The sequence below is a fragment of the Dromiciops gliroides genome, chromosome 2 (genome assembly GCF_019393635.1).
Source record: "Dromiciops gliroides isolate mDroGli1 chromosome 2, mDroGli1.pri, whole genome shotgun sequence".
Classification (NCBI taxonomy): Eukaryota; Metazoa; Chordata; class Mammalia; order Microbiotheria; family Microbiotheriidae; genus Dromiciops; species Dromiciops gliroides.
In genome coordinates this window covers 49,186,158-49,211,586 of record NC_057862.1, presented here as the reverse complement: position 1 = coordinate 49,211,586, position 25,429 = coordinate 49,186,158, and the positions used below count along the sequence as shown (strand labels likewise).

The 25,429-nt window shown below is 42.7% G+C and overlaps 1 protein-coding gene across 1 annotated transcript in view; it reads right to left on the bottom strand.

Moving 5' to 3' along the window:
• The window catches only part of PPCDC (phosphopantothenoylcysteine decarboxylase), a 50,236-nt gene that overhangs the window by 5,974 nt on the left and 18,833 nt on the right, over positions 1-25,429 (bottom strand). Inside the window, exon 3 of the mRNA XM_043985698.1 lies at positions 331-426. Within this exon, the coding sequence (XP_043841633.1) occupies positions 331-426 (96 nt within the window). The remainder of the gene's footprint in view (positions 1-330; positions 427-25,429) is intronic.

The following is a 25,429-nucleotide window of genomic DNA, read 5'->3' as shown; positions in this document are numbered from 1 at the left end:
GATGTGGACAAAGAGCGCAAACCAGCTCCTCTGTAGTTTCAACAAGGGAGATAAGGATTAGGGGACTCAATCTCAGGCCTGGGGCAAAGGCTCTGAGCCTAGAAGCAGAGAGTGGATTCCTGGGCTTTCAGGCCACTTAAGGCACTGGAGGGAGCTGAGCTGGTAGGCAATCTGAGAAAGAGTTTCCATGCTTCTTTTGCACGTGAGGACCTGACCACTGACACACATCTGGACATTCTGGTCTGGTCTGGCCGAGCCCAGGAGAATGCTTGTGGGTGGAAAGGGGCAGGAATGGTAAGGAGTTTGGGCCCAGGGCCCCACACCACTGACCTCCCATTCATCAGTGTCACTGTAGACGGTGACAGGAACATCACAAGGGTCGTAGAAATGTTTTGCTCTCTCCGTGGTCACCACTGCCACTTCCAACTATCAGGGGAAAAAGAGGAGGAAGGAAGAGAAAACACTTATTCAAAGGGGCTGAAGGTCCAAGAGAGGCTGCAGGCTGAAAACCAGGCTTGCTTTAGCCACGCTCCCCTGAGAAAGATCTCCCCACACCCCCATCAGCCCATTTCTCACGTTTGCACAGCATTTCCTCTGCTGCCCAAAGGTCAGACCCCACCAGGTGCCTGTAGTTTCAGTTCCCCATCTGAAGGAAGCTGAGTGGGTAGGGCTGCTGAGCTGTTTAGGAATGAGTCACTAGGTTCCTGGTATATATAAATCAGCAGTGGCCCATCACATTAGCCGAGGGAGGCAGAGAAACAGAAGCAAGAGATGAGACAGAGGGGCACTGAGAAAGGGAAGCAGCTAAGTGGCACAGCTGAGAGAGCTCTGGAACTTGAGTCAGGAGGACCTGAGTTCAAATACAGCCCCAGACACTGGCTAGCTGTGTGGTCCTGGTCAAGTCACTTAACCACACTGCCCCCTGCCCCCCCAAAAAAAGTGGTCTGGCTGAGACCACAGTCCATCCTGCTTCCCAGAAGAACAGGCCTAGCAGACAACATTAGGATTTTGTCCCTCTTGGATAGTCAGTAGTAGAGAGGTTGTGGAAAGATAAGCACACAAATGTACTATTGGTGGGATTGTGAAAGAATTCAATTATTCTGGAAAGCAATTTGGAATCATGTAAAAATGTGATTAAAATCATATTTCGCTGATAGGTATAAACTCCAAGGAGGTCAAAGACAGAGAAAAAAAGGTCACACAGAGACCAAAATATTTCTAGAAGTATTCTTTGTGGTAGCAAAAAAAACCTGGAAAAAAGTATTTGCCCATCTATTAGGGAAGAGCTTAACAAACTATGGTACATGAATATAATCGATTATTGTGCTGTAAGAAACAATGAATATGATGTATACAGAGAAGCCTGGAGAGACACAGAAACCGATGCAAAGTAATCTAAGCAGAGCTAAGAAATAATACTATGATAATAGAAATTGGTTTTGTTAAACCCTTTCCTCCCTCTATAGTCTCTGTTTAAGGGATCGCTCTCAGGAAAGGGACAGAAAGCAGAGATACAGAGGGAAGTATAGGTGACATAAAGCAAAAGATATCATTAAAAACCTATTTTAAAAGAAATGTGTCTCTCTTGTTAACCAAAAATAAAATTGGAAAGTTTGACCGACCACATAAAATTGAAAAGCTTTTGCATGAACAAAATCAACTAGTTTTAAGAAGGGAAGCTAAGCTGTCAACTCGGAAAAAAAAAAATCTTTGCATCAACTATCTCTAATAAGGTTTGATACCCAAAGTTTAGAGGAACCTAACACAAATGTATGAGGTCAAGAGTCATCCCCCTTGCTAAGCAAAGGACATGAATAAACAATTCTCTAAAGAAGAATTACAACTATATGGAAACTGCTCCAAATCACTGATCTTAAGAGAAATGCAAATCAGAACAATCCTGAGGCGTCACCTCCTGCATGTGCCCTCTGGCATAGATGACAGAAGACAGGAATAGTCACTGCTGTATAAGAGTTGGAGTAGGATTGGGACATTAACACACTGCTCTTGGCTGTGAACTGGTACAAACATTCTGGAAAGGAATTTGAATTTATGCCAAGAAAGTGACTACAATGTCCATCCCCTTTGACCCAGCAATCCCACTGCTAGGCATCTGGCCAAAGGAGGTCAAAGATGGAAAGAAAAGTTCCATAGATCTCAACACTCTTACAGCAACACTTTCTGAAGTTCTGAAGAACTGGAAACAAGGGAATGGCTAAATCAAAGTAGTACAAATGTAATCGAATGGTACTATGTTGTAAGAAACGATGACTATGAAGACTGTAGAGAAGCATGGGAAGACATTATGAACTGATGTGAAGTGATATGGAAGAACAAGGGAGAGCACCTACAAAGACCCACTCAGAACCTCTATGAAAACAACCACAAAACACCCCTGAAAGTACTCACCATGTGCCAGGTACTGTCCTAAGTGCTGGGGAAACAAAAAAAAAGGCAAAAAAATATCCTGTTGCCAAGGAGCTCAAAGTCTCCTTGAGACTTCACAGGGAAGATAATATGCAAACAACTATGTACAAGATAGAATGGGGATAAACTCAGAAGGAAGGGACTAGCATTGGGGGGAGGGGGGATCAAGAAAGGCTTCTTGCAGAAGGTGGGATTTTGGCTGGGGCCTGAAGGAAGCCAGGAGAGCTACGGGAGAAGATTCTAAGCATAGGGGCCAGTCAGTGATAAGGCAGCACAGAGATGCTGTGTTTTGTATGAGGAACAGCAAGGAGACCAGTGTCACTGGACTGCAGAGTATCTAAGAGAGGAGAGAAGTGTAAGAAGACTGAAAGGCAGAAAGGGGTCAAGTTATCAAGGGCTTTAAAACCCAAACAGAGTTTTATATTAGATCTTTGGGGGTAACTTGAGGCAAGCCACTGAAGTTTATTGAATAAGTAGGTGACAGGGTCAGAGCTAGGCTTTAGGAAGATCACTTTGGCAGCTAGGGGGAGAAGGGACTACACTGGGGAGAGACCTGAGGCAGGAAGACCAAGCAGAAGATTGTTAGAATAGTCCAGGTGTGAAGTGATGAGGAGCCTGTACCAGGGTAGAAGCAAAATCAGAGGAGAGAAGGGGATTTATGTGAGAGATGTTAAGAAAGCTGAATCACGGGGCAGCTAGGGGGCGCAGTGCATAGAGCACCGGCCCTGGAGTCAGGAGGACCTGAGTTCAAATCCGACCTCAGACACTTAACACTTACTAGCTGTGTGACCCTGGGCAAGTCACTTAACCCCAAATGCCTCACTAAAAAAAAAAAGAAAGAAAGCTGAATCACAAGAGTTGGTCATTGATTGGATATGGGGAGGACACCGAGGTTGAGAGCTTGGTGACTGGGAAGAGGAGGTGACCTCAAGAGTAATAAGGAAATTAGGAAGAGGGGAAAGTTTTGGGGGTCAGATAATGAGTTCCATTTGGACATGTTGTGTTTAAGATGGATACAGGACATCCAATTCAAGAAATAACTGTTCGTGTTTGGGCTGTGACAATAAAATAAAAATAACCACTACTACCTATGTTAATTTACAGAGAGAGAGAGACTTACAATACTAGAACTCAAACTATACTAAAAAAAAAAAAAACAACAACCCAGGAATCATCAAAACTATTTAGGAGTGGTTTAAAAATCTGGAAAAGTTGATTAGCAGGTCAGCAAGACCCACTGCAATTGAACATAGCAGTATTGTGTTTGATAAATACAAGAATCTGAATTACTTAGGTAAGGACTCTATATGACAAAAACTACTGAGAAAACTGAAAAGCTATTTGGCAGAAAATTGATTTTAGACCAGTATCTCATATCATATGCCACAATAAGATTCAAACTGATATATGATATATAAAAGGTCATATCATTAACAAATTTGAAGAGAGGGGAAGGAGATATTTTCTATCACCATGGATGGAGATTCTTAACTAAATATGGGATAGAGATTATCTATAAAATTAATATTTTTACTCCATTGAACAAAATTTACCTTTACAAAATTGGAAAGCTTTTACACAAGAAAAATCAATGTAGTTTGAAGGAAAATTAGAACTAGGATGGTCTGATCATTCTGGAAAACAATTTGACAGAAAATTCACTAAACTTTGACCCAACAATACCAAAACAAGGTTTATACAACAAAGAAATAAAAGAGAATGGGGCAAGACCCACACATACAAAAATATTTATATCTCCATTATGTGTTATAGCAAAGAACTGGAAATAAAATGTTTGCCCATCAGTTGGGGAATGGCTGTTATGGTATATGAATGTAACAGAATATTACTGTGCCCCGAGAAAGGACAAATATGACAAATTTAGAGAAAAAAGGGTATACTTGTATGAAATGATGCAAAATGAAATGAGCAGAACCAGAACAATTTACACAATGACTATAGCAATGTAAAGGAAAGCAAGTGTGAAAGACTTCAGAACTCTAATGCAATGACCAACAGTGACTTCAGAACACTGATGATGAAACATATTCCCCATTCCTTGACGGAATAGAGGGCAGAATGAGATACACTTTCAAACACAGTTCATATACTGATTTGTCTTGCCAGACTATACTTATTTCTCACAAAGCAAATCTTGTATATTTTTGGTTGGGGTGAGGGAGGTAATAAGAAGTGAAAATAATTCTAAGGTTTGGAATTCAAATGACTATTTTCAAGAGAAACAGGAAAGTTTGGATGGGAAGCAGGGTTAGGAATTCTACTTTTTTCTTTTAAATTTTCACTTATTTATTTATTTTTAAGGGTTATACTTTTTTTTCCCCTTAGGAATTCTAAAAGAACAGTTGGACATGTTGAGTTTGAGGTGCTAATGAGACATCTTGGTAGAAATGTTTAACAGATCAGTGGCAATGTGGGGCTAAAGTGTTGTGATAAATCTACCAAAACTTCTAGGCATTAAAATTCTATGTATATATAGTTTATTTTTTGTACAGAAGTACGCTTTTGTATATTCCATCCCCTCAGCATGGAAATCCCTTTCATGGACCCAGAAAAGCAACTCTTCTGTACCTTATAGTCTTAGTTGCCAGTTAAGCCACATACCTACAGTCACACGACTGGTGTTTGTCAGAAGCAGAGTTTGATCCCTGATCCTTCTGACCTAAAGGCTAGTTCTCTACCTGCTATGCCAGGGAACCCTCCCGGTTGAGGCACCTGTCATAATCAGACTTGGAAAGCTGAAGTTTGCCTTCACACTTTCTAATAAAGTCAGGTTTGCTATGCAAATTAACTGTGTGAAAAAGGTTGGGGGGAGGATGGTAATGTTGAATCTTCTATACATTAGAGAGGCAGAGCTAGGGCTCCTACATCATGTCCCAGCCACTACAATTACTTTTTTTCGGGGGGGGGGGGGCAGGGCAATGAGGGTTAAGTGACTTGCCCAGGGTCACACAGCTACTAAGTGTCAAGTGCCTGAGGCCGCATCTGAACTCAGTTCTTCCTGAATCTAGGGCCAATGCTTTATCTACTGCACCACCCTAGCTGCCCCCCACTACAATTACTTTTTTTTGGGGGGGGGGCAATGAGGGTTAAGTGACTTGCCCAGGGTCACACAACTAGTAAAAGTGTCATGTGTCTGAGGACAGATTTGAACTCAGGTCCTCCTGAATCCAGGGCCAGTGCTTTATCCACTGTGCCACCTAGCTACCCCCACTACAATTACTTTTGGTTTTTTGGGTTTCGTTTTTTTTTGCAGGGCAATGAGGGTTAAGTGACTTGCCCAGGGTCACACAGCTAGTAAAAGTGTCATGTGTCTGAGGCGGATTTGAACTCAGGTACTCCTGAATCCAGGGCAGTGCTTTATCCACTACGCCATCTAGCTGCCCCCACTACAATTACTTTTTTTTTTAAATTTATTATTATTTTTTAAACAGGGCAATGAGGGTTAAGTGACTTGCCCAGGGTCACACAGCTAGTGTCAAGTGTCTGAGCCTGGATTTGAACTCAGGTACTCCTGAATCCAAGGCCAGTGCTTTATCCACTACGCCATCTAGCTGCCCCCCTACAATTACTTTTAATTAATTTGCACATATTTCCTACTGACTTATTTGTGTCTATGTGGCATCTCCATTCCCCTCCCCCAGAATGGAAACTCCTCGAAGGCAAGGGTTGTCTCCATTCTTCTCCTGGCATCCCCAGGGCTGCCTGATACATTAAAAGGTACTTGATGAATGATGATTGAACAGACTCTCCATTCTATAGATGGTTAATTGTTGACCTTCATTGTCCAAGAGGATCAAAATGGCGTCACTACGTTAGTAGAGTCAAGATACAGTGTGTCTGACTGTGGCTGATCAGGCCAATACAAGTTTGGAAGACTCTCCCACAGGTTGAGCACAAATAGTGAACATCTGGAGTGGAGATGGCTCTAAATTCGCACATTTCACATTTCTTTTGAACTGCTTCAATTCTGCTTCCTTCATGGAGCATAGCACCTTTTTTTTTCTTTTTCTTTTTTTTTTAGTGAGGCAATTGGGGTTAAGTGACTTGCCCAGGGTCACACAGCTAGTAAGTGTTAAGTGTCTGAGGCCGGATTTGAACTCAGGTACACCTGACTCCAGGGCCAGTGCTTTATCCACTGTGCCACCTAGCTACCCCCACTACAATTACTTTTGGTTTTTTGGGTTTCTTTTTTTTTGCAGGGCAATGAGGGTTAAGTGACTTGCCCAGGGTCACACAGCTAGTAAAAGTGTCATGTGTCTGAGGCCGGATTTGAACTCAGGTACTCCTGAATCCAGGGCCAGTGCTTTATCCACTACGCCATCTAGCTGCCCCCACTACAATTACTTTTTTTTTTTAATTTATTATTATTTTTTTAAACAGGGCAATGAGGGTTAAGTGACTTGCCCAGGGTCACACAGCTAGTGTCAAGTGTCTGAGCCTGGATTTGAACTCAGGTACTCCTGAATCCAAGGCCAGTGCTTTATCCACTACGCCATCTAGCTGCCCCCTACAATTACTTTTAATTTAATTTGCACATATTTCCTACTGACTTATTTGTGTCTATGTGGCATCTCCATTCCCCTCCCCCAGAATGGAAACTCCTCGAAGGCAAGGGTTGTCTCCATTCTTCTCCTGGCATCCCCAGGGCTGCCTGATACATTAAAAGGTACTTGATGAATGATGATTGAACAGACTCTCCATTCTATAGATGGTTAATTGTTGACCTTCATTGTCCAAGAGGATCAAAATGGCGTCACTACGTTAGTAGAGTCAAGATACAGTGTGTCTGACTGTGGCTGATCAGGCCAATACAAGTTTGGAAGACTCTCCCACAGGTTGAGCACAAATAGTGAACATCTGGAGTGGAGATGGCTCTAAATTCGCACATTTCACATTTCTTTTGAACTGCTTCAATTCTGCTTCCTTCATGGAGCATAGCACCTTTTTCTTTTCTTTTTCTTTTTTTTTTTAGTGAGGCAATTGGGGTTAAGTGACTTGCCCAGGGTCACACAGCTAGTAAGTGTTAAGTGTCTGAGGCCGGATTTGAACTCAGGTACACCTGACTCCAGGGCCGGTGCTCTATCCACTGCGCCATCTAGCTGCCCCCCATAGCACCCTTTTTTGATGTGGGCACACCATGCTGGATGGTCCTGTGCTGGTGTCTCCCTATGTCACACAATCAATTCCAAAGTTCTTCAGAGAGATTATGAGAGTGTCCTTGTATCACGTCTTCTGATTTCTGTGAGTGCTTGCCCTTGTATGAGTTCTCCACAAAATAGTCTTTTAGGCCAGTATACATTGGCATTTGAACAATGTGGCTGACCCATTGGAGTTGCACTCCTCTGCAGTAGAGTCTGAATGCTTGGAAGTTTAGTTCAAGAAAGGAATCAGTGTCTGGTACCTCATCCCTGCCAGGTGATCTTCACAATCTTCCTCAGACAATTCAAATGGAAGCAATTCCGTTTCATCGGCATGGTGACGGTACAATGTCCGGGTTTCACAGTCATACAACAATGAGGTCAGCCAAACGGTCTGTAGACCTTTCAGTTTGGTAGTCAGTCTAATACCCTCTTCTCTCCCACACTTTCCTCTGAAGCCTCCTGAACCCTGAGCTAGCTCTGGCAATGCATGCATCAATTTCATTATCATTGTGTACATTCCTGGAAAGAATACTGCAAAGGTAAATGAACTTCTCCACAGTATTCAAAACTTCTCCATTTGCTGTTATCTATGGTTCCATGTATGGATGGTGTGGCACTCGCTGGTAGAGCACCTATATTTTCTTGGTGTTAATTGTTAAGCCAAATTACACAAGCAGCAGAGAAACTGATGGATACTTGTTTTGTCTCTGCTTCAGAGGCTGCATTGAGTGCACAGTCATCTGGAACAAAAAATCATGCACTAATTCTCCCTTCACTTGAGTTTTGGCTTGTAGCCTTTTCAAGTTAAATAATTTACCGTCAGCACGGTAGCTGACCTTGATGATCCTCACGGAAGGAGTCTGACCACATTGCTGGAAAACCTCCAGTATTTATAAGGAGGAAATGGAGGTTTAGAGAAGCTGAGGGATGAGGCAGGCCTGGTTCCTCTGATTCCACCAGCTCTTCTCACTCTACTAGACTGGGATCCATGTCTTACCACATGATTTCTTGAGTTGCTGTGTCCCAAATCCTCATCATCTGCTGGTCATCTGGATGTCCTGTGGGCTTTTTCCCAATTGATCGAGGCAAACCCTTAGATGTGTCCCCTCCCCATGATGACCACAACTTCCCTAGGACAGAGCCTGTGCCCCAACAGTCCAGCCATAATGGAGCATCAGAGGAGGGCACTGGAAATGTGCTTTTAGAAGCACTATCCCTTTGATTAATAAAAGCTACTTTCAAAACTGTATTTCTTCTAAAATATTCTATACGTAAATCCTGAATATTGAAATTAAGGTGAACTTGCCCAACTTTATCAAAATCAGTCTCAAAAAGGCTGCCACTTCCTTGGGGGGGTGAGGTCCAGACGCTTTTTTTAAATAAAACTCATGGTCAACAATAGGCAAAGCTCACAGAACACAGTTAAGTGTAGTTCGAACTGCGCTAAAATCTTGTCCTGATTATCTCAGCACAGCCAAGGGATTCACAAGGGCTCACTCTGCTAGAATCTGTTCAAGCAAGAAGGCTTCGGAAACAGGCCTGGGTAATGGACTTGGGACCCCTTACTAATGCCGAGGGTTCATCTCTAAAGTGCCGATTCATTTTTTTGGCCATAGTGGTTCACACAACTTTCTATTAAGGTATGGAGGAGCTGTGCTAAACAACAGTGGAGGAAGTACCTATAAGAATACCATAGATTTTCCATATCCAGCCTCAGACACTTGACACTTACTAGCTGTGTGACCTGGGCAAGTCACTTAACCCTTACTGCCCCACAAAAATAAATAAATAAAATGAAAATGATAGGTTTTCTGATGAAGGGTGATTCAGTTCCTTTAGGCCAGGTGTTCTTAATGTGGGCTCCACAGACCCTCATAAATAGATTTGGGGAGGGGGGGTCATGAACTAGGATGGGGAAAAATGGCATCTGTTTTTACTAACCTCTAACTGAAATTTAGCATTTGCTTCAATTATTTAAAAGCATTATTGTGAGAAAGGGTACATGGGCCTCCACCAGACTGTTCAAAGGGGCCCCATGGCATTAAAAGGAAAAAACAACAAGGCTAAGAACCCCTTGCTTCCAACTATAGGTTTCTTTACAAATGACAGGAGTTCCACACTGTGCCAGTGCTGCTGCCCAGATTCACATGAGCAACTTTAAAACAACCGGTTTGTTGCTGCTGTTTTTTAATGGCATCCCTTCATAGGAGCGGTTGGCCCTCTAGGAGAGTTCGTTACCCTCCAAGCCCCACCCCTGACGTTTACGGGAGTGTGCTCATTTTTTTGGATACTTTTGACCTTCTCTACTGAGAAAATCTTTTATGATATCAGTTTTTAGATCTAATCACCCTCACTCTTGAGCTAGAGTCAGTGATCACAGCCTGGGAAATGAAAGATCCTTGAGACTCTGGGAGAGGAAACAGAAATTATGTCTGAGATGATGCATCCAGCCGGGCTTCTGGCTTGCTTTCATGCAGATTACAGAGACTGTGGAGAGTAATTGAATGGAATGCACCTGCAGCCAAAAGGACTGAACTTTTGAACTTCCACCTTCCACCAGCCACTAAGCCTCCGTGACTCCTTGCCTTTCAAGGAAACAAGCTTCCCTCTGAATTTTGAACAAAGCAAAAGAGATGCTGCCAAGGGAAAAAAAAGGCAAAAAATGGCTTTTAACTAGGATCACGGCAAGATGTAAAAGCACAGCAGAGCAAGTCCTGAAAACCACAGAAGTGTAACTTGAGAAGAGTGACTGCTGCATTACAGCATTCACTGCTTCCAGAAGAAATAGAAGCTTATGTTGAAAAGGAAATGCCACCCTGACTTTGGAGCAAGAGAGGAGCAAAGAAAAGAACCTCAAGCCTCCAGAGTGTGAGCCCCTGAGGCAAGCTTGGGTAGCAACGGAACAGTATGGAAAATCCAGATGCAGACGACCTGCTGCATTGCCACTGGCAATGCCCATAGGCACACCCAACCTGATCCATGACATGCTGGGAATGTGTGTACTCTGGGAGGAGGGAGTGGCAAGACAAGTCTGAAAGGAAGGGTCACGGACGGATGGTCTTACCCCAGCAAATGCTAGTGATCATTGTCAACCCCCCTCCCACCCCCCAAAAGCTTTCTGATTCAGGAATCACAACAAAAGCATTCCTTCCCCCAATATGAATCCTTCCATTCCTTCCCTTTAGTGGTCTGAAAGACAGGAAACCTGAGTCAAGAAGTCCCAGAGAACTCAGAACCAGATGACTTGCCCTTCAGTCCTCACTCTGCTGAGCCACCTGTGAGACCTGGGGCAAGTCACTCATTCTCTGTGTACCTCAGTCTCCTCATCTTTAACATAAAGAGGTTTGACTCGATAATCTCTGAGATTCTTCCGAGCCTTGGCCTCATTGTGACCTCATTGTGTGATCTTAAACTAGTTACTCAGGTTTCTGAGGTCTCAGATACCTGACTTGTAAAACAGTGAGCTTCCCTCTGTCTTCTTCTATTCTTATCCTATCCTCTCTATCATGCCTTTCTTCCCCTAAGATTAGGCCTAGTGGTCCTGAGACCACCACGACAGTCTCTCCCTCAAGGAAGCTGTAGCTTACAGAATTTATTAATGGGAAAATAATGACAATAATATTTTTAAGGTTAGTGCAGCTGTGTACCCCAAAATACTACTTTTCCCATGGTTAGCTTGCTTTTTTCCCTATACCTGTGTGCCCCCCAAATCCCGTATGCCCTGAACCTTGACATGCAAAGTGGCCAGCACCAGGTGGCCACCCAAGGCAGGGTCCAGTATCCCCCTCTCAGAAGGCACCTCAACGAGTACCCTTCTCCCAGCTGAATGGCCCTGGGTCTCTGTGCTGCCTAACTCAGCCCTGTCCATACACAGGCCACCCTCTATGATGGGATATGGTGTCTAAGCTGTATGTTTCTTCCCCACTGTTTGCGATAAAGGTTTGGGTTGAACTGACTCTCGCTGTTTTACATCATCAAGGGCTAGTTTTCCCTGATGTCTCTGGCTGCTCATGGGCCCTTCCTTTAGACATAAATCGGGTGCCCACACAAGGCCTGCACCTGTTGGTAGCTGCACTAATGCTGCTGGAGCATAGTACTGTGAGCCCAGTCACAGAAAGTGAGGATTAGTATGAGAACCCTGTGTCCTCCCAGGCTGGACTCTTATGCCAAAGGACTCTCACAAAACAACCAGCAAAATCCTCGTTGGGAAATCTCATTATCCCGAAGGACTGACCCTGTCTCGTGTTCATATCTCCTCAGTCCCCTTTGACCCAATAACTGGAGCCTCTGACTGGCGGGTAGGGTGATGGGTTCCAGGGTCACCATTTGAAGAAGGGGCTCAGCCCAGTCTCCTCCCCATTTCTCACAGCTTCCCTGCTTCTGGAGTTCTCTGGAATCTCCATCCTGCCCTTGGGGCCCATCCTCCAGCCCTGCACCCCTCCACTTTTCAGTTTCCTTTTGGGTGTTGTCTTCCCCGTTAGCATGGTGCCTGGCACACAGTAGGCACTTAGTAAATGTTCCATGGCTAAATGACTGAGTTTACACTGTATCATCTCCCCTCCCACCTACCTCTAGACACGCCCCTGGGAGAAAGACAGATAAAGATAGAAAAATAGACAGATAAAACATTTAGGAAGCTCTTATTAGGTGCCAGGCACCTGAACTGGGTTCTTAATCTTTTCATCTCATGGGTCCCTTTGGTAATCTGCCAAAGCCTACGGACCCCTTCTCAGGAGAATGTTTTTAAAGGCATAAGATAAATTACTTAGAGTATAAAGGAAACCAATTATGCTGAAACATAGTTACCAACATTTTTTTCCTTTTAAAGTTCATGGCGGGGTGGGGGGCAGCTAGGTGGCGAAGTGGATAAAGCACCGGCCCTGGATTCAGGAGGACCTGAGTTCTAATCCGACCTCAGACACTTGACACTTACTAGCTGTGTGACCCTGGGCAAGTCACTTAACCCTCACTGCCTCACAAAAAACAACAACAAACAAGTTCATGGACCCAGGTTAAGAAGCCCAGATCTAAAGGTGGGAAGTAGGACAGTCTAAGTCCATATTTTTCTGTAGTCAGTGAGGTTCTTCTCAAATATAGTACAGCTGCTTACCCATCTCCAATCCCTCCAAAGCACAGAAGTCAAAATAATTGTCACCAGTATTTATATAGAACTTTAAAATTTGCCACTTTACAACTACTACCTTGGGACATGGGTGTTATTATTATTCTCATTTTACAGAAAAGGAAACTGAGGCAGGCCATGGTCAAGTGACTTATCCAGGGTCAAACAGCCAGTTAGTAAGGATCTGAACACAGCCCTCCTAACTAGGGTCTAGTGCTATATCCACTGCACCAAGCCTGGATTGCCTATCTAGCCAAGATATCATCTAACCAGGCAAATGGTCTAGAATTTTGACTTGGGCCTCATTTGTCTGGCTTTGTCTGAGCAATGTAGATAATGGCAACAACAGGAAGAGAAGGATGAGAGGTGTGCAGGGTCACAACTGACCGGGGAGCCACTGTATTAGGGTCCAGCACCTGCAGAGGTAGCTGTGTGCCACAAAAATATTGTTGCAAAGCTGCCCCTGGCTAAACCACAGAAGAAATGGGAATGTTGCAGATCGCTCTGCTCTTGTGGCAGCTACAATGGGGCTCCCAAAGATGACCACCAGCTTCAGGAACATGTTCATTGTGTCAAGCAGGTGGCACCTCAATCCAGACAGAACCAAAATCAAACCAACCCTGCTACAATGCTGCTTCTGCTCTCTCATTCCCTCTAAGGGACAGCACGGCACAGCTGCTCTGAGTGAAATCCTTCTCTAGTCTCTGCGTGTTTATTTCTTGTGCCTGCACGAATAACTGGAATCGTCTTTTTAGAAACCCCTTTCCTGGCTTCTCTGCCTCTACAGCTCCAGTTCTCTCCCCCAGCACAGTGAAGTGAAGTGAAGCTCATAAAGAACACCCTGTTTATTATAGAGTCTTTTTGTTTGGGGGGGGGGGGCCGGCAGGGCAATGAGGGTTAAGTGACTTGTCCAGGGTCACACAGCTAGTAAGTGTCAAGGGTCTGAGGCCGATTTGAACTCAGCTCCTCCTGAATCCAGGGCCAGCTGCCCTCCATAGAATCTCTTTTTTTTTCATTTATTTAAAAAATTTTTTAACATTTGTTTTATAAGATTTCTAGTTTCAATTTTTCTCCATCCCTCTCCCCTCCCTCCCCCCTCCCCAAGACAGCAAGTAATCTGATATGTTATATAGTACAATCACATTAAACATATTCTGCATTAGTCATGTAATGAGAGAAGAATCAGAGCAAAAGGGAAACACCTCAAAAAAGAAAAACAACAGCACCAAAACAAGAGAAATAGTATGGTTCAATCTGCATCCAGATTCAACAATTCTTTTTTTTTTTTCTGGATTTGGAAAGCATTTTCCATGATGAGTCCCTTTGGAAACTATCTTGGACCACTGTATTGCTGAGAAGAATCAAGTCTATCACAGTTGATCAAACCAACGTTGTTGATACTGTGGACAATATTCTCCTGGTTTTGCTCATCTCCATCATCATCAACTCATAGAAGTCCTTCCAGGTTTCTCTGAAATCTGCTGTCATTGTTTCTTACAGCACAATAGTATTCCTTTACATTCATGTACACAAACTTGTTCAGCTATTCCCCAAATGATGGACAACCCCTCAATTTCCAATTCTTTGCCACCACAAAAGAGCAGCTATAAATATTTTTGTACATGTGGGTCCTTTTCACTTTTTTATGATCTCTTTGGGTCAAAGGGTATGCACAGCTTTATAGCCCTTTGGGCATAGTTCCAAACTGCTCTCCAGAATGGCTGGATCAGTTCACAGCTCCACAACAATGCATTAGTGTTCCAATTTTTCCACAGCTTCCTCAACATTTATTATGTGCCCTTTTGTCATATACCCAATCTGATAGGTGTTGGGTGGTACCTCAGAGTGGTTTTAATTTGCATCTCTCTAATCAATAGTGATTTAGAGCATTTTTTCATATGGCAATAGAAAGCTTTTGATTTCTTCATCAGAAAACTGCCTGTTCATATCCTATGACCATTTCCCCTAGATTTTTTAAGAGTAAATTGTGGGGGCCAACTAGGTGGCACAGTGGATAGAGACTGGCCCTGGATTCAGGGAGACTGAGTTCAAATCGAGCTCAGACACTTGACACTTAGTAGCAGCTGTGTGGACCCTGGGCAAGTCACTTAATCCCAATTGCCTCACACACACACGTAACTGTGCCCGGGGGCAGTTAGGTGGTACAGTGGATAAAGCCACTGGCCTAGATTCAGGAGGACCTGAGTTCAAATCTGACTCAGACACTTAACACCTTACTAGTTATGTGACCCTAGACAAGTCACTTAACCCCAACTGCCTCACACACAAAAAAAGAGTAAACTGTGCCCAAGAGCTCCCAAGCCCCAGTGTTTGCCCAGTAGTTTAATCCAGATTAGATACCTTGGTATCTGCTGAGGTGGGCTAGCTCCATCTACAAAGGTCATTAGTCGGGGTCCATCTGGGAAATTAGAAGGCTAATTCCCAGTTAAGGATAGTTTGGCCTTGTCCCATTAGAGAAGAGGTGAGAAGCCTGTCCTAAGTAAACAAACACTAACTCTCTCCCCTCCCTCGAGCAGGGACAGAAAGCCTTGCAGCCAAGAACTAGATCAGTGGCAAGGCAACACCAAATGGAGAATAGGCTGGCTTCTCCATCCAGTCTCCCTCCTTTCTGACTGAGCAGCTGAGCAGATTGCCTGCACTTAATGGGAGCTAGCCAAGAGTGCTACCAAAAGGATGAGCAAGAACTCCAGGCTGGGCTTCAACAAGCATGGCGGCAAAGCGGATTTGCAATGACCTGCAGCAAGAGCAGGTTTGCGCTTCTACCACTACTGAGCAACGTTTCCAGTCACAAAGACCTCAGTACAGGAAGGTCTCCTTAGTTGAGGGCAGGCAGAGGGAAGAGGCTAAAGGAATGGTCTCTACTCTTCAAATTATGGGGTAAAATGAAATGCTCATTGAAAGACCACAAGTGTTTCAACGAGGAAACAAAGAAGAAAGGACCCCAAGAGGCAGACAGGGTTCTAACCCAAATTAGGAGGTCAGAGGACAGAAAGGTATGACACAAAGAAGCAGGTTAGGTAGGGGTTATGGATGATATGATATAATAAGATATAGTGTGAGGGGTCTCCTGTAAACGGGAAGCTGGATAATTTAGGAAGAAGCAACTTCGTGTTCTCTGAGGGATGATGATGTCCAGTCACGGGTATCTCTTGGTGAGAGGTCATACAATAACAGTCAGAAGAAGAAGGACAAACAGTAGTTGTCAGTCCTCTGTGATGAGGGGCACACACAAAAATGGAGAAATCTGCTATCTTGCAAGGGCACTTATCAAGATGTGACTGAAAGCCCGTTCAGAATTGCCAACCTGATAACAACAACAACAACCCACTCGTGGTGATTCATGTAGGAACAAATGATACATTAAAGGAACTTCAAAAGAGAGCTAAGAATTTCATGTCCTGGGCCAAAAAACTGAAGACTTTAGTGGCACAGGGATGTTGCCATTGTTTCTGCTGACTAAAGATATGGAACTTGGAGGAGAAGTGAAGTTGGAAAGTGAAATTCAAAAGAGAAGGTAAAGGGACAGCTAGGTGGCACAGTGGGATAGAGCACCGCCCTCGATTCAGGAGTACTGAGTTCAAATTCGGCCTCAGACACTTGACACTTACTAGCTGTGTGACCCTGGGCAAGTCACTTAACCTCCATTGCCCTGCAAAAAGAGAAAGAGAGAGAGAGAGAGAGAGAGAGAGAGAGAGAGAAAGTAAAGATTTTGGCCAAGAAGATGGTGCTAGAGAATGGGATTTCAATTTCTGGATCAAAGCTTAAGGCAGAGACATGACAGACTATTGAGGCTGCATTATGCTGTGCACCCAACAAGGACCAGTGAAAACACATCACTTGGAATGTCTTCAATTTGACTTAAGAAGATTTCAAACTGGAAAGGGAAAGGAAGGGAGAAAAATACCCATAGAAGTAAGTTGAGCCTGTTCCCACAGAGGGTAGCAGGTAGAAGATAAGAAAAACAGAGAAGACAACCCAGTAATTCATGAGAGAAATCAAGAGGGTTGGCCAAATAAATAAATAAATCCATGGCCGCGGTTATCTATCTCCAAATGCACCACGTATGGCTAATAATCCATTAGACTGGCCTAAAGGACTTAAACTGTCCATCTCTGACCAGTGAGATAGCTACTAGTTCTATACCCCAAAGAGATCAACAAAAGAAGAAAAGAACTCACGAGTACAAAAATATTTATAGCTGCTCTTTTCATGCTGGGACAAAGAATTGGAAACTGAGGGAATGTACATAAATTGGGGAATGTCTTGACTTGCGTGTGAACTGGATTTAAGTAAGGCAGAGCTGCTGTCGACCTAACTCTCTCTTCCTAAGTCGCTGACATCCAGTGGCAGGACAAAAGTCAGATGATTGGCAAATGGCAAGGATGTGGTAGGTGATCTTGACATCTCAATGTCTGACCAAGCTCTACGCACTCACAGCACCTGCTTCAGCCACCCTTAATGGATGTTGGAACAACTGTTCTCATCCACTCATTCACGGGAGTCTTCACATGCTTGGGGTAGACATCCCCTTAACTCATTGACAGGGGTAAGGCCCATCGGTTATCCTCACCCTGGAACCCATCTGCCTAGACAGTTTACTGGGGTGTGGCCACTGTGCACACTACAGTTTCTTGGCCCACAGATGAAGAGTTAGGTAAAGGTGGACCCCAAAGGTAGAGGAGCAGCCCTGAAATGGGCTTAGCAAGCCCTCACACCAGAGCTAGTCCTCCATGAACACCCCACACACCCCTGAGTATGAACATCTGAGTGAGAATCAAGAGAAAGAAACAGAAGCTGTATTTTCTTATGCTACAAACCAATGGTTAGGAGACATAAGTACATGATAAACTGTTTAGTACCAGTAAAAAACCCTGAAAACTTAAATACTCAGTCGGAAATATTTATTAGGTACCTGCTATGTATCAGGCACTGTGCTAAGTGCTAGGAATACAATGAAAGGCAAAAAAACAGTCCCTGCTCTCAAGAAGCTCCCAATCTAATGGGGGAGACAATATAACAGACAGACAACTATGTAAAAACAATCTATAGAAAGGACAAATTGGAAGTAAACAAGACCCAGAGGCAAACATAGCATCATAGTGTTCAATAAACACAAGGATACCGACTACTGGGGTGAAGATAACCTATTTCACAAAAAAGCTAGGAAAACCGTAAAGAAATTTGGCAGAAGTGATATTTCAACCAATGTCTTTGCTATTTAGGTAATAAGTTCCAAACAAATACAAGGCCTAAATACAAAAGGTTCTGTTAGTACAAATAATGAATCCTGTGAGGGGGCCACATTATTCAAATTCACACTGCAAATTTCCAATGGTCTAGAACTAATTACCATGTTTTACATAAATTTTAACTTTTAATCTTGGGACTCATTGTTCCGCACTAATTGGAACTTCACTATAATAAACAAATTAGAGGAGGAGAGGAAATAACTTTTCACAACTATGACTAAGGAGAATTTTTAACTAAACAAGAATGTAGAAGGACAAAATGGGTAATTTCAACTAAATGAAAAGAAAAATCAGTATAGTCAGATGAGAAATATTTAAGTGAGGTATCAGGAATACATACACGCACATCTTAAAGAGCCATTCCCCAGTAGATAAGTGGCCAAAGGATATATAGATATAGATATAGATATATAGATATATTGACGGTTTTCAAATGAAGAAATGCAAGCTATCAAGAACCATATGAAAGGATGCTCCAAATCACTAATAATATTAAAATAACTCTGATTGGCAAATTTGGCAAAAGATGAAAACAGCAATGACTAGTGGAGTTTGAGAAACACAGGTACACTATATAACAGCGAAGCTATGAACTGGGAGGCAATTTGGAACTGTACCCCCAAAGTCACCAAATTGTGCAAACTTTTTGGTTCAGTGGCACCACTATTAAGCTTACAACTGCCCTTCTCCTCCATAAACCCCTCCTCCCCCATACACAATGTGGAGTCAAAGACAGAGAAGGACTCAGATGAACAAAAATATTATCATTATAATAACAACTGACATTTATCTAGTGCTTACTATGTGTCAGGCACTGTGCTAAGTGTATTACAATTATTATCTCATTGGACAGCAGCATGTTTTGTTGTAGCAAAGAACTGGAAACAAAGCAACAGCCCATTAAATGGAAAACAACCAAACAAATTGTGGTATATGAATGTAGGGATAGGAACAGGAATTGCACCTGTGGTTTCATTAGTAATAAGAACTCCCAGGTAAGGAAACTCCTGCTACCAAGAGCAGACTGGTACCTTCTGGGCAACTTATAATCGTCTTAGAGTAAAAGGTGAAGTGATTGGCCCATAAGCATGACACAACTGGTATGTCAGAGGTAAAACTTGAACCCAGGACTTTGTGGCTTTGAGGTCACTATTCTTTGAACGACTTCAAGCTGCATTCATCCTGAATGTAAAGGAATATTACTGTATCACAATAAAAGATGAAGATGAAGGAAGCAGAGAAACTTGGGAAGACAAACTGATGCATAATGAAATGAGCAAAAAGAGAACGATTTGCATGAGGACCATCATGATGTGAAAGAAAACAACTCTGAAAGACTTTAGGACTCTGCTCAATGCAGTGCCCACTTGTGCCTTCAGAAAAGTGATGATGAAACACACTTCCCAACTCCTTATGAGGGGCTGCACTCTAGGTGCAGAGTTGACTGTATTATAAAGAGGAGCTCCTAGGGGGGTCAGGGGCTGAATTGGCCTGTACCACTAGAGAGAGCAAAAAAGGAGAGAGAAAGGAGCATCGATAAAATAATCGTTAAATATACAGAAAAAACCCACAAAGACTTTCAGATGGGGACACAATCAGGCCAGTTTTGTTACAGCCTTGTTAAAAACAAATTATATAACAAAAGTTTATGGTTTCATATACAATCTTTTTTTTTGTACTTTGTATATCTAAATGTCCATCAGGATGTGAAGAAAAAATTGATACCCCTGCTCAATTTAATCAATATGAACTCAGTTCCTGGTGATTTTATGGGTATTGGTGATTAATTCTAGATTGAATAGAGATTGAAAGGCATATTGTTAAAGAGTTATATATGTTAGGGCCAAATAACCTCTTATGTATTAGTGATATTGCTGGAGATCATAAGATAAAATCATATGACTGTCTATTATAGAGAATTACATTACCTTCACCCTGGATCTTGTTACTGCAGCATTAATACCCCGCAGCCCTATGAATCATTGTCACTGCTTCCTTGTGACATTTCCTTTTGCCTGCCACTTCCTTATTTCCTAGGATACTGCTGACCAAAACACCAGATGTTTGATTTCCTATGAAAACCTCTGCTGAGGTAGCAGGTGGAATGCCTTTTCCAAGAAAAACCTGTGGTTAATGACATGGAATTAATGACTTAAAAGCCTGCTAACAAAAAGGTTATGATTAATGCTTATGCCCCTCAACCAATCACAGAATTTCCCCACAGCTGGTGTTAACCAATCATGAAATTTTACTACCTCATTCCATTTTTACTCTGCTCTCAATCTGCATAAATACTGGCCACCCTCAAGCAGTAGGCATCATTGGCCGTGAGGAAGGTCTTGGATCTTGATTGCTTAGGGACCATCCATCTCCCTAAATAAATTGATTATTGCTTATACCTCAGTTGTCCGTTGTAGCTGATTGGAAATTTTGCAGTCCACCAAGAAGTACATTCCAGCTAATGCAAAGCAAATGCAGAATCAGGAGATGGAGTGTGTGAAAACCAGTAAGAAGGCCAGTGTAGATGGATTGGAGAGTATTCTGAGGAAAGTAAAGAAGTGAAGAAGCAGAAAGAGGCCAGGCTATAAACCACTTTAAATGCCAGAGAAGATTTTATATTGGATCCTAGAGGTAAGAGAACCATCCACTGAAGTTTAATAAGCAGGGGGATAGATAACATGGTCAGACCTGCACTTCAGGAAATTCACCTTGGTAGGTGAATGAAAGGCAGACTGAAATAGGGAGTTTGTACAAAGGTGGTAGTTCTGAGTGGAGAGAGAAGGGGAATCATACAAGAGATGGTGTGATGGTAAAAATTATTTGGTAACAGACTAGATATGTGGAGTGAATAAGAATGAGAGGTGAAGGAAGATACCCAGGTTTTGGGTTGGGGGACTGAGAAGATGGTGGTGCCCTCAACAGTATTAGGAAAGTCAGGAAAAGGGGAGGGTTTATGAGGGAAAGATAATGAGTTCTGCTTTGGGCAAGCTGAATTTAAGATGCCTAGAGGACATCAGATTCGACATGTTCAAAAATCAGTTGGTAATGCAGAATTGGCACTCAGGAAAAAGATTAGGAATGTATATATAGATCTGGTTATCATCTGCATGGGCATTAATAAGATTACCAAAAGAGACAATATAGAGGGAAAAGAAAAGTGGGCCATGGGGTAGCTAGGTGGCACAGTGGATAAAGCACCGGCCCTGGATTCAGGAGGACCTGAGTTCAAATCTGACCCCAGACACTTGACACTTACTAGCTGTGTGACCCTGGGCAAGTCACTTAACCCTCACTGCCCTGCCAAAAAAAAAAAAAGTGAAGAAAAATAGGCCTTGGACAGAGCCACGGGGGACAGTCATGCATAGTGGCATAACCTGCAGATGAAGATCTGCCAAAGGAGATGGAGAAGGGGTCAAACAGGTAGGAAGGGAGTCAGGGGACAGCTGTGTCACAAAAACCCAGAGAGGAAAGAATATAAAAGAGAAGAGAGTGATGGACAGTGCCAAAGGCTATGGAGATGTCAAGAAGATGTTCACTGAATGATGAGACTGGAAACAAGATTGCAGAGGGCTCTGAAGGGAGTGAGAGGAGAAGAAGGTGAGTTATTTTGCTGGATTTCTCCAAGAAGGTTGGCCAAGAAGGGGAGAGCTGCCAGCGCAGTAAGGTAAAAGGAAGGTTTGCTGTGATCTCATCGATCTGATTGCATCCTCATCCTCAGAGAGCACAAGTCATCCATGTCTGTCCTCTCACGGGTATGGACGGCACCCAAAGTGCAAGAGGCCTCCCTCAATTTCTCTCAACACTGGGAAGGGGGCAGTGGAGCTCTCTGGCTGTTCACCTGTCACCCTTCATTCCTGAAATGTGTCCATCTTCTCTTCCTATCATACAATTCCCCAATGCTATCTTTTACTAATGTTGTTGTTCAGAGTTCCACATTGGTTACATGTGACAGCCTGCTCACACTCACCACAAGCCTCGCCGTCACCTTCTGTGTGATACTCGCTTTTAGTGCCCTCGAGGCAATCTTACTCCAAGCTCCACTGACAGACTGGGACTCATGGGATATTAGTATTTTTGAAAATGGGATTTTAAAAGCATCTTACAAAGCAAATGCCTGACTTATTTGAAAAAGGGAGGAAGATGGCTGCAAAGGTAACATTGGATCAGAATATAAACTTGTTTGTAAAATCTTATGAATAATGATGAGCAGTATCATTTCATAAAGAAGAGAAACAATGGAGAGTAAAAAAAAGAACCCTAAAGAAAAAGTGGCAAGACAGACAACTAAACAAAGTCCCAGGGGAATTAAAAAATGAAAATGGGAAGAGGAAGAAAAATTTTAAAGACTTGTAAAAAGACTTGTAAAAATAATTAAAATAAACTTTTCTCCAACAAGGACAATGGAACCACCACACTTGGGCCTAACATAACAGTCTTGGATGTACTTAAAGAGGAAGTAGAAATGACAAGCAAGTAGCAATCTGGACCAAGCAGATCTAGAGATCTTTGCTAGAGGTAACCAAAATGTTAATGTCATTGAGGAGGAGGAGAGGAGGAGGAGGAGGAGGAAAGGGAGGAGGAAGAGGAGGAGGAGGAAGGGGAGGAAGGAGGAGGAAGGGAGGAGGAAGAGGAGGAGGAAGAGGAGGAGGAGGAGAAGGGGAGGAGGAAGAGAAGGAGGGAAGAAGGCACCAAAGGCTTGGAAAAAGAACCAAGACCTTATTAATAATGAAAAAAGTTGGATAGAGCACCAGCCCTGGAGTCAGGAGTACCTGAGTTCAAATCCGGCCTCAGACACTTAATACTTACTAGCTGTGTGACCCTGGGCAAGTCACTTAACCCCAATTGCCTCACTAAAAAAAATAAAATAAAATAATGAAAAATAATGAAATAATGAAAAAAAATAAAATAAAATAATGAAAAAAGTTAACCAAGAAAACATCAACAACTACTGACCTTTATGCTCTATTCACCCATTGATACAAAATCTTGATTCAAAGGTATCCTTGATAAGGGCATTAGGGAACAAGAAGCCTTTCAAAATCAGTATTCCATATGGAGCACATCTTTACCATTTCACAATTAATGGGAAGATGTAGAAAATGGAAGTTATAACATCCCATTACACTTATTGTTGATTACAAAAAAGCATTTGATCAAATAGAACAAAATACTGCCTTATAGGCCCTTTTACAAGGGGTCTCCCATCCACACATCAAAATCATTCCAGATTCTTTGAAAGTATAACAGAAACAAGCCTTTGATGATAAACATGAGGAGAGATATAAACAAAGAGATGTGTGCTACTCAGGAGGAACAGCATTATAATAATGGGTGACAAGAGGAAATTAACGTGTTTCACTTTTGGAGATGATTGCGTCTCTCTCTGTCTCTCTCTGTCTCTCTACGTCTCTCTGTCTCTCTTTCTCTCTCAGGCTGGAAGCATACTGGCCACTTAAGGGTCTATCACAAGGGGAAGCTAGGTGGCACAGTGGATAAAGCACTGGTCCTGGATTCAGGAGGACCTGAGTTCAAAGCCAGCCTTAGACACTTGATACTTACTAGCTGTGGAACCCTGGGCAAGTCACTTAACCCTCACTGCCTCGCAAAACAAAAAAAAAATGAACAAAAAAGGGTCTATCACACTGACAACTGACACAGAAGCTTTGACACTTTCTCCTATTTCACCTAAGATCTCTGTCCAGGGTACACCTATAACCTTGCAAGACCTCCTGGTGCCCCTCCCCTGACCTAGTCTAAGCTTATCTTGCTTTTGTTTTCTCTTCCACCCAAACGATCATGGAACTGGGAATGAGAGAACAAACATGATTAACAAGAAGTTAGAACTGAGCAAAAATAAGGAAATGATGACAGCACCTAGCTATCCCCAAAAAGCTGAAGTCACCAGGGTTGGAAGAATAAGATCCTAAGGCCCTGAAATAATTTGGAGGTGTAAATGTTGAATTACTGTCAATGATCTCTGAAAGAAAATGGGCAAAGGGAAGAGTGCCACAGGCATGGAGCAGAGCAAGTGTTCAAATATTCATTAAAAAGGAAGGTAGAGTACACAAACTATAAGCCAGTGAACTTGACTTTCATTCCCAGCAAGCTTGTAGGGCAAGTGATTAGAGGTCGGGCTTATGGGCATTTAGAAAGAAAAGCAGTGATCCCGGGGGCAGCTAGGTGGCGCAGTGGATAAAGCACTAGTCCTGGATTCAAGAGGACCTGAGTTCAAATTTGACCTCAGTCACTTGACACATTACTAGCTGTGTGACCCTGGGCAAGTCACTTAACCCTCATTGCCTCACCAAAAAAAAAAAAAGAAAAGAAAAGAAAAAGAAAAGAAAAGCAGTGATCCCCATAAACCACTGTAGTTTCATCTAGTAGAGGTCATGCCAGGTCAGGATCATGTACTTTTCTGAAAGGAGAATCGAGCAGACTGGAAGAGATCAGGGGAATGCTAAGGACACAGTATGAGAGAATCAAATTGATTCTGTTTTGTAAGCGACTCTATTCTGTATCATTGCTGACATTCTGTATAACTTCTCAAGTCATTATTTTTTTTGTCTTTGAATAGGTTCAGAAGTTCATTCTTCCTCTCTGAGTTTGGAAGTTGTTTCCCTATAAATCATTTTAATTAAAAGAAAACTTATCTCTAGACCACTAGCTGTCCTTATATAATTAGAAGAAATCTGTTATCTATATGTCATTAGTCATTCTTGCTGGTGGATTAAATTAATCAGAATTTCTTATCGACAAGATGGAAGGAGGGGTTGTTGCTAGCCCTGCATTTCCAATTTCCAGCCAATCGTATTGTCTGCTATATCTATGATGCTTCTGACTCTGTCACCAATCATACTGTTTTCCCCATCTATGATAACACCTTGTAGTTGGAGGATTTGTCTCCTTTTGTCTATAAAAATGATCTGCCAGCCCTCGTTCTGAGTCTTTTTATCGGCAAATCTGTGTTTTGCTAATAAACTGATCGTGCTTGGAGTTTGTGCCTTAGTTTCACTCTCAACAGTGTGCTTAGAGTTCAAAGAAGCATTTGATAAGTCTGTTGTGCTGGATAAAATGGAGACATGGGAGCTAGAAGCTCTCATGTAGCAGAGCTAAAATGGCTTCAGAACTAGTTAAATGACTGAACCCTAAATAGTAGTTAGTAGTGGGTCAATAATGATTTGGAGAGAATTCTCTGGTAAAACCTCCCAAGACTTTGTCCTCTGCCCTAGGGAGTGCAATCTTTTTGTCAAAGATTTGGATGGCCCTTGAGAGGCTTATGGTCCACAGGAAAGATAAGACAAGCACCTAAGCGGCTAGTCTGCCCAAGAGAATAGAACATAAAAGTACACAGGAAATGTCTAAAGTACCATGAGAGTTCAAAGGAGGAAGAGGGTGGTTCTGGCCGGGGATGGTCAGAAAGTGCTTCAGAGAGGAGTAATCATCTGAAC